The 10,394-nt window shown below is 41.6% G+C and overlaps 1 protein-coding gene across 1 annotated transcript; it reads right to left on the reverse strand.

The window, feature by feature from the left end:
* Positions 1-6,817: 6,817 nt before the first annotated feature.
* On the reverse strand, positions 6,818-7,300 carry LOC101639580 (translationally-controlled tumor protein-like). Its single transcript, XM_045284953.1, has one exon. It carries the CDS (start codon positions 7,298-7,300, stop codon positions 6,818-6,820), a length of 483 nt encoding a protein of 160 aa, XP_045140888.1.
* Positions 7,301-10,394: the final 3,094 nt, after the last annotated feature.

Genomic DNA, 10,394 nt, shown 5'->3' on the forward strand with positions numbered 1-10,394 from the left:
CTATAATAGGGTGCTAACCTGACTGCGTCTGCAGCAATCCTTTCCAAGGTGCATTCTGCACAACCGCAAGTCTACTCAGAGGGGATTTACCAGGGGCTTCATCCGTATGTATTTCTCTTTCACTTAAAAACAAAACAAAACCCACACTGAGACAGCTATAAAATGAGTCAAAAGGGAGATCAAATGCTCTCTGTCTGATAGCATGGCTATTCACATCTCTCAAGTACGGACAAAGAGGATTCACCAGAGGCTTAATCCATGTGTGAACCCTGTAAATGGATTTTGAGCTTCCACTGTCATCTATAGCCTTCTGCAAACCAGGTGTTTACTATTTAAGCTCCTATACCATTCTCTCCTTTAGATTTGAATCATATTATTTACAGTCCTTGGATCACAATTGCTGTTGTACTTCTTCCATGTGGATGTATTGATACCTCACTTAGATGACTGCTTATCTGACAACAAGCCTTTAAGATGCCAGATGCCATTCTTTCTGATAGCGGGGCACCATCGAGTTTCTTCACCACATTTTGCTATAGAAGCTATAACTTCCATGATCTCTTCGTGAGGTCAAGCATCAATCAGGGCCATATTCGTCAGAACTAATTGTTCTTAGATAGGGGATAAAATTAAGTGCAAGCCCCAAATCCATTCATGTATCTATGGTTTATTTATGTCTTTGGTTCATCTTAGAGACATAATTTTCATCTTATGTTAGAGAATATTATCAATCAGTTCCCTGGGGCATCGCTTCCTCTTCCCACAAGTTAATGCTGACTCTTATCGACCTTACAGGGCAAGGTAGAACGGTCCCTATGAATCTCCAAGCTTGCAAGTCTTCACAAGAGTAGAAAGGGAGGAATCATGACAATACACCAGCTCATTCTCCTAGGGTAGCAAGGGCTATCCTGGGAGAATTTAATTGGGAAACTGTTTTCCATCCACCTTACAGCCCTGATCTCACCCCTTTGGATTTATTTTTGTTCTCCAAGTTCAAAGAACATTTCAAAGTCTCCTGAGAATGCCACAGCTATTTATAACATGGCATGGATTTAACAGCAAGTAATTCTTTGAGGAAAGGTTAGAGAGGTGGGAACACAGCCTTCAGAAGTATATGGACTTAGATAGAGGATATACCAAGAAACAATAGCTTCACATTTTGATATTTTAGCTCGCTAAATAAAGGTTTTTATGATTTTTGTAGCAATGCTTTTTGACTTACCCTCATATTTTGGATAAATCTGAGATCCACCTAGAGGTTCTGACCTTCTCAGTGGGGACTCCTTCTCTAGCGGACAAATTCCCATACAGTCTTGCAAGTGATTGTTGATGGGAAGCAGCTTTTTGCCGGGCATTAGCACACACTGTCAGATTCATTTGTTTAGCTTCCAGTGTGCTCCCGGAGGGGAACATTGTACTGCCAAGTGGCTCTGCCTAGGTGACAGGCACCAGTGCCTTTCAAAACCTTGGGGTATGATTTCCAGCTACGCTATCACTCAGCCTCAGAACATCTTAATTTAGCACAAGGTATGACTGCCAAAGAGAAAAACTGCTATGGGCAAAGAATGGTCAGTGGTGGGCACTCCTAATTGTAGATGTGCTCAGTCTCTGGTGTCAGTGCCTTCAAGTTTGACCTGCTACCATGTCAGTGTTCACCCAGATGCTGATCCATTACCACATCACCATCAGCACCATCCCTCTCATTGCCACCATCATTATCACTATTGTAGATTAAGTTCCATCAGGCATAGTATTATAATTATCCCTTAGCCCATCCAGACTCATAATGACCGTACAGGACAGAGTAAAACTGTCCCATAGGGTTTCTAAAGATATAAATCCTTATGGAAGCTGACTCTACCCTCTTTCTCCAACAGAGCAGTTGGTGGGTTTGAACCACTGACCTTTCAAGTAGCAGCCAAATGGTTAACAATTGTGTCCCCGTTTAATTGTCCCTCAGTGGAAGCAATGTTCTGGGTGGAGAAAACCGAACCAGCTAAATCTTTGCCCTGCAGCAACCTCTATCAGGCTTTGCAGCAGTGCAGGTGCTTCCATTCTATCAAACTCAAACTATAAATCACAATTCTTGTATGATGTTACAGAACTGGCCAGCAAAGAAATGCAATGGGGAAACATGGAGGGGCGATTCAGTAAGAGAACCAAGAATCATGAGATTTAGGCTCTAGTTCAAGGGTTTTTATTTGAATTTGGGGTCTTCAGTAACTTCAATAAGCTTCAACAACACAGTTTCCTTGGGTTGAAGTTTGTATCAACTGGTAACAGCAATGCTTATTCTATTCGACTTCTTAAACTTGTGGCAGGACTGGAGAATGGTAAGGGATGGGCAAGCTTTGGAAGCATATGAGAAAGGAAGCAGTATGAGATGTTATATGAAAATATCACATGGGGCTAAGAACTTTAGCACTAAGAATTCTTGGTTATAAATGACAGAAACTGCACCCATATTAGATGAAACTTTTAGAAAAGGGATCTTATCTGTGTACATAATTGTAATGGAATTCGTGAGTGGGTGCAGCTGGTTAAGCATTGAACTACTTACCAAAAGGACTGAGCTGCCAACCCACTCAGAGGACAAGTCCAGCATCACAGCCTTTATAACTGGAAAAAGTAGCTCTACTCTGCACACATGACAACAACTAATAACAACAATATAACTAAAGGGGCTAATAGTTGATGTTGCTTCAGGTGAAACTAGATTTAGCACAATAAATGCAATCAAGAACCTGTTTCTTAACTCAAACACCCTCTCCTCTGTATGATGCCTTCCTTCTTACATTCCACAATGCAAGAAGGCTGGAACAGGTATGGCCTTTTGTTCACTCACTTCAAGCCTGCTGGGAAAGTATGCATACCTTTCTTCCTGGCCACACAAGCAAAGTCCTACAGTTAACTTTAATTGAGCCTGATTAGTTTGGCATGTGTCACAAGCTTATACTGAACTTAACACTGTGGCCAAAGAATGGGGTTGGGTCGGGTCTAGGGATTGGGGCATATCATGAATCAATAAAAGGAAGGGTAATTGACCATATATATGTTAAGTATTAAGGTAGCAGGTGGATATTGGGCCTCTCTACTCAAGTACTCCCTCAATGCAAGAACACTTGGTTCTAATAACCTGGAATTCTGTGATGCTCACCTTCACAACAGCATCACTGAAGACAAAATGGGTGCATAAGCAAATATGGTGAAGAAAGCTGATGGTGCCTGGCTATCAAAAGATATAGTGCCTGGGGTCTTGAAGGCTCGAAGGTAAACAAGCGGCCATCTAGCTGAGAATCAACAAAACCCACATGGAAGAAGCACACCAGTCTGTGTGATCAAGAGGTGTTGATGGGATCAAAGACCCAGAACAAAAAATCATATCAATGTGAATGGGGTGGTGGGGGTGTATGGAGTGGAGACCCAAGGCTCATCTGTAGACAATTGGGCATTCCCTTATAGAAGGGTCACAAGGAACAGATGAGTCAGTCAGGGTGCAGTATAGCACCTATGAAACATACAACTTCCCTCTAGTTCTTTAATGCTTCCTCCCCTCAGCTATCATGACTTCAATTCTACCTTACAAATCTGACTAGACCAGAGCATGTACATTGCTACAGATAAGAGCTCGCAACACAGGGAATCCAGGACAGATAACCCCCTAAGGGGAAGGTGGGAGGAGAAAGAGGGAATTGATGACAATGATCTATATATGACCCCTTCTTAGTGGGGGGGGAACAGAAAAGTGGGTGAAGGGAGACAACAGTTGGTGTAAGACATGGGGGTGGTGGTTATAAATTATCAAGGGTTCATGAGGGAGGGAGGGTTGAGGAGAGGGAAAACAAGGAGCTGATATCAAGGGCTTACGTAGAAGGAAAATGTTTTGAAAATGATGAAGGACACATGTACAAATGTGCTGGACACACCGTATGTATGTGTGTATGGTGATAAGAGGCCCCAATGAAATGATTTTTAAAAAGAAAAGAAAACTAGATGAAGGAGAATGATATAATATAGTCAAAGCCCTTCAATTATCCGCTGTTGCTATTCTTAGGTGCCATTGAGTTAGTTCTAACTCATAGTGACTGCATGAAAAACACAATGAGGCATTCCCTCATCCTGGGTCACTTTCACAACTGTTGTGTTTGAGCCCATTGTTGCAGCCACTTTGTCAATCCATTTAGTCAAGGGTCTTTGTGTTAGTCTGGGTACTTTAGAGATACAAATCCACAGAAACTCATGTATATGAGTTTTTATAGAGGTTAAGCGCACATCAAGAAAACATCCCAACCCAGTGCTGCCCAAGCCCACAAGTCCAACATTAGCCCATATGTCTGACACCAATCCACAAAGTCCTCCATCTCACAAAACACACACTATGACACCGACTGCAGGAGGAAAGCCAAATCAGTGAATATATAAGCCACTCAGCGCAGACTGCTCCAGCACCCAGGGCTGCATCGGGGTAGGTCCATGGGGCTTCTCCTTGGGGATTTCTTGCAGGAAGTGAGCCTTGCCTGCTGAAGCAGGGAACTGGCTAAGGCAGCTACACCCTGGTCTGACCATCAGAAAGCAAGGGACCCGAGAACTGGAATGGCGAGGCTCACCAAGCTATTTATCCCTCCGCCCTTCAATTAATCTCACATGTGTTTATTGGCCAGGTTGGCACAATAAACTACCTCTGTCTTCCTCTTTTTCACTGCCATTCTATTTTCCCCCTCCCAACTGTATTGGACACTTTATTCCATTTGTAGGTGATGAAATGCTTAAGGATTCACTTCAGTTGCTGGCATCACTAAGAACATGGTTGCTCCCTTTAGTTAAACTGAAAATTAAGCCTTTGGATTCTTGTCTCTATTCTCTTCGGATCCCTGTAGTTTAGCTGCAGCAGGCATCTGGAGACAGCCTCACACGGTAGCCATCTCTAGCTTCTCACATGGCTCTAGCTTCTCCGGGAGCACTACAAGGTGAATTTAGTTTACTGATAGTCAACTAAGAGGCACTCTCAAGTGAGTTTAAATGCATATTTTTAGACAAGCTACCAGACATTTTTCTTTTTTATTTTCCTTAAAAAAATTTTTTTTATTAGGGGCTCATATAACTCTTATCAAAATCCATCTATACATAAATTGTGTAAGGCACATTTGTACATTCATTGCCCTCATCATTCTTAAAATATTTGCTCTCCACCTAAGACTGTGGAACCAGCTCCTCATTTTCTCCCTCCCTTCCTGCTCCCCCCTCCCTCATGAACCCTTGATAATTTATAAATCATTATTTTGTGATATCTTGCCCTGTCCAATGTCTCCCTTTACCCACTCTTCTTTTGTCTGTCCCCCAGGGAGGAGGTCACACGTAGATCCTTGTAATCAGTTCCCCCTTTCCAACTGACCCTCCCTCCTTCCTTCCAGTATCACAACTCAGACCACTGGTCCTGAAGGGATTATCCTTCCTGGATTCCCTGTGTTTCCAGTTCCTATCTATACCAGTGTACATCCTCTGGTCTAGCCAGATTTGTAAGGTAGAAATGGGATCATGATAGTGGAGGAGGAGGAAGCATTTAGGAACTAGAGGAAAGTTGTATGTTTCATCGTTGCTACGTCGTGCCCTGACTGGCTCATTTCCTCCCCGAGATCCCTCTGTAAGGGGATGTCCAGTGGCCTACAATTGGGCTTTGGGTCTCCACTCTGCACTCCTCACCTCATTCACTATGATATGATTTTTGTTCTGATGATGCCTGATACCTGATCCCTTCAACACCTTGTGATCGTACCGGCTGGTGTGTTTCTTCCATGTGGGCTTTGTTGCTTCTGAGCTAGATGGCTGCTTGTTTACCTTCAACCTTTAAGACCCCAGATACTATATCTTTTGATAGACGGGCACCATCAGCTTTCTTCGCCACATTTGCTTATGCACCCATTTGTCTTCAGCGATTGTATCAGGGAGGTGAGCACCCAATGATATGATTTTTTGTTCTTTGATGCCTGATAAATGATCCCTTCCACACCTCGTGATCACACAGGCTGGTGTGCTTCTTCCATGTGGTCTTTGTTGCTTCTGAGCTAGATGGCTGCTTGTTTACCTTCAAGCCTTTAAGTCCCTAGATGCTATACAGTGAACCCTCGCCACTTCGCGCTTCGACTTCCGCGGCTTCACTCTATCGCGGTTTTTGCGTAACAGCGCATGCAATCATTACTGCCACTGATTGGCTCATACTGTACACGCTTCTGTCTGCATCGCTACGTATCGGAGCTACGTATCAGATGCATTTTTGCTTTTGTACTGTGTACTGTAATTGTTTGCGAGTGTAATGGTGACTAAAGGGTGTTTTTTCATGTCCTCTATGCTCTAACTACGAAAATATTTGATTTACAAATAAGGAATCCTACTTCGCGGAATTTCATTTATCACGGTAGGGTCTAGAACCGATTAACCGCGATAAACGAGGGTTCACTGTATATTTTGATAGCCGGGCACCATCAGCTTTCTTCACCACATTTACTTATTTAACTGCTTTGTCTTCAGCGGTTGTGTCAAGAAGGTAAGCATCATAGAATGCCCATTTAGTAGAAGAAATTATTTTTGCATTGAGGAAGTAATTGAGTCAAGGCCCAATGTCCATCTATTACCTTACTACTAAATCTATAAATATATATATTTTAAAATGCCTCCACTCCAAATAAATCAAGGTCAAAAGAGCTCACAATGACATCAGTTCTGTTTGTCTAAGTACTGAGATCCTATGCATGAACAGCAGCAGTTAGGTTGAGAGGCAATCGGTTGTGAGTTGCTCCCTGTGTTAACCTGTCTCCATCTCTCAGCCATCCTTAAAGGAGCTCATATACAGGGTCCCACCATCCTCACGGTAGTCCAGCAGAGCAACCATGCCATCTGGATTCATGTTCTCACCAAGAACGAACTGGTAGTTTTTGAAATTTGCAAGAATGTGCTTGATTTGTTCTGCCGCCCCTGTCATAAAAGGCTTTACTCTTTCTGGTTTCTGCTTTCCAAATTTGCCTTTGATTAATTTCATGTAGTCTTTGATGTACTTCTTGCTGGTTTCCTGCAAGTGATGGTTCATGACAATATCAACACCAGTGACCACTGTGCTTTCTGTTCCATTAGCATCGGGGCCTTCAGCTGAGGCGTTACCACCAATGAGTGAGTCATTGATGTCACCTTTGGTTCTACTGACCATCTTCCTCTCCCCTTCCAGACACAGCTCGTCTTCGATCTCCCAGATCTTGTAGATTTGGGAAAATATCTCATCATGGCTGATGAGGTCTTTGTAGATAAGCATGATGGTGGCTAGAGGGAGACAGCAGTGGCGCTACCTTAGGAGGAACCCAGAACTCTGAGCGAGCGCGCACTGCCATTCTACTTTATCAAGCGTGATGTTCTTTTTCAGGAACTGGTCTCTACTGATAACATGTCCAAAGAATGTGAGATAAAGGTTTGCCACTCCTGCTTCTAGGAAGCATTCTGGTTGTACAGATTTGTGAGCTCTTTTGGCAATCCATGGAACTTTCAATATTCTTTGCCAGCACTACAATTCACTAGAAAGATGGAATTGAACAGAGAGGGATTCTTTAGCCTCCAAATTTCTATATCTTTTATCAGTTACTGCCAGCAAAACAACAACAACAGCAACAACCAAACCAATCTCTTCAAAGCAGAATCACCTTGGAGGCTTGGAGATAACATGCTTTCCCCTCTCACTTAGGTGTGCATTTTATATCTCACATTTTCTAGCAAGGACCCAAACTCACCAATCATTTTCTTTTGATAACAAGAGTGTTCAAGGTTGTCACAAATGTCTTCCTGCTCTCTCCATCACTTGAACACAATTGTCAATTAACCAAGCACTTAATGGGAGATAGTTTGTGTTTTTGTTTGTATTTTTACTTAAATTCACACGAAGTCTTCTTTTTCTCCTAACTTTTAATGAGTCCAGGTCTTAACTTCCCACCTAGAGAATGACTTCCTGGAAGGCAAAGACTATATTTCATACTTTTTTGCCTAATACTGTATTCTAAAAAATGATTTGGTGTTTTTCTTTACATTAAATGGGCTAATTAAACCTTCTTCATCAGAGAGCTACAGACTCTAATAACAAAAATATCCTTTAAAGGATATTTAACTACCACTGGGTCTTTAGGTGATAACCCATTTTGACATGAAAACCATAACTTTGGGAAATTACTTGATGGTTCTGGCATGAAATTGTAGCTATTCAAATATACTTGACTAAGATGGCAAAAATTTTCCCAGGACCAGGGCAGAGGTAACAATTCAGTATCCTAGTCTTCTATTAATCTAGTTGTGCTCTAGAATTTATCTCAATATATCACTTAAGGAAGGCATTGTTATTTAAGATGTCGGCCTAGAATGAAACCTGTTTGTTATCTTGCAGTTTTGGTTTGTAACTTGAGTGGTTGCCTTATGTGACTGAGTTCAGAACTTTAAGAGACATGCTCGAGGAGTTGGAAGGGATTAAAGAGATATTTTTCCAAATAGCTAAAGCAGTAAAGTCAACACAGTGATTTGGAGCAATAGAAGACAGGGCCCAGCTACCCTCATAACTGATATTTAACACCATATGCTCTTGAATGTCAAATTCAGGAATGACAAGTGTCCAGTCTGTAGGGCTTCCAAGACTGTAAGTCTTGATGAGAACAAACAGCCTTTCTTTCTTCCACAGATCCACTAGTGGGCTTGAACTGCCAATCTTGTGGTTAGCCGTCCAATGCTTATTCCACTGTGCCACCAGGGATCCTTAGGAGTCCAATCTCTCATAGTATCCAATTCTCCTTGATATATAAAAATAGATAAGATATTATAAGATGATAAGATTTATATGATTGAATATTTACCAATATTAATACCATATTTCAAAAAATTTATAACTCTGATCAAGTTACTTCAGTCTTCTGAGCATCAGTTTTCCCATATGCATTATGATGTTAGCATGTGTTTCCTAAGAATGTTGGAGGAACGAAAGAAGAGTATGTGAGTAAAGCCTAGTATGAAAAAGATATTCTATGCATATATGATTGCCTCACTTTGTTGCTGAAATTCCATAGTTCTATGGCTACAAGAAACGTAATTAAATTTTCTGCCCCACCTTTTGTTTCTATAAAATGTAGAAGTGGAGTGGACAACTGAGAGCATTCTTTCTGTCTCTAAAATTCCCTGTGTGTAAAAGTCTAATGTCAAATCATCTGCTAGTCTAATAACCCAGGCCAGGCTCCTCTTGCTTAAGAGAAAATGAATTTCCTCAGTGGTGCCAATCATCTTGATTCTTGTTGATTGTACCAACTACTAAGGACAGAAAGAACGCTTGTTTAAATAAAACTAAGAAATCTATAGGCACTGAATAAAGCACATGGTAGATGCTCTTGTCACCCATTAGCAACACCTATTAAGCTTATAGAGAGGGTGACACTTCACAGAGAAAGGTTGAGATAGTCTCACTGCACCTGGATGAGTTTAGCACCTTGAATAATAAGCTGCATTGGTGAGAACTGATATCTGACAGTAAGGGAGGAAATATTTGAAGAATAGCATTGGAAATGCCCGGAGTCTTCCTAGGTGTCACCAGCTGTCTTGTAAATGTGTGAAAGCCTCAAAATGGTGTTGGGCAGAGCCCTGGAAACTTCCCACCATATGTCACAGACTGTTTCGCACAGTGGAAGAAGGGAGAGACATGTCTGAACAATGTTCAAGTGACCAATTATATCAATTAGGATTGCGAGTGCCTCCAAGGTTCTGAGACAAGACCAAAAGATCACATCCTTTTCTGGTTGCTAGTTGCCGTGGAGTCAACTCCAATCTGAAGTAGCCCTAAGTGTGTCACACTAAACTCCGGCCCATTAGGTTTCTCAATGGTTGATTGTTGGGAAGTGCATCGCCACACCTTTCTTTCAAGGTGCCTCTGTGTAGACTTGAACCTCCACACTTTTGGTGAGTAGCCAAGTCCATTAACCATTTGCACCATCCAGGGATTTAACATTCCTATCCTCACCTAAAGATGCTGGTGCCTTGGATTTATTTGTTTGTTTGTTTATTTATTTTTAGGCTCTTTATTTTTTTAATTAAAAAAAACTTTTATTAGGGGCTTTTACATCTCTTATCACAATCCATATATTCCTCCAATGTGTCAAGCACATTTGCACATATGCCGCCATCATAATTTTCAAAGCATTCTCATCCATCTTGAGCCCCTGATATCAGGTCCCATTTCTTCCTGCTCCCTCCCCGACCCACCCTCCTTCACGAACCCTGGATAAGTTATAGATTATATTTTCCATATCTTTTTAAAAAATCAATTTATTGGGGCTCATAAAATTCATCACAATACATAGATCAATTGTGTAAAGCACATCTATACATTT

Source organism: Echinops telfairi, unplaced genomic scaffold, assembly GCF_000313985.2.
Source record: "Echinops telfairi isolate 266 unplaced genomic scaffold, ASM31398v2 ScPeMD7_7469;HRSCAF=8507_0, whole genome shotgun sequence".
NCBI lineage: Eukaryota > Metazoa > Chordata > Mammalia > Afrosoricida > Tenrecidae > Echinops > Echinops telfairi.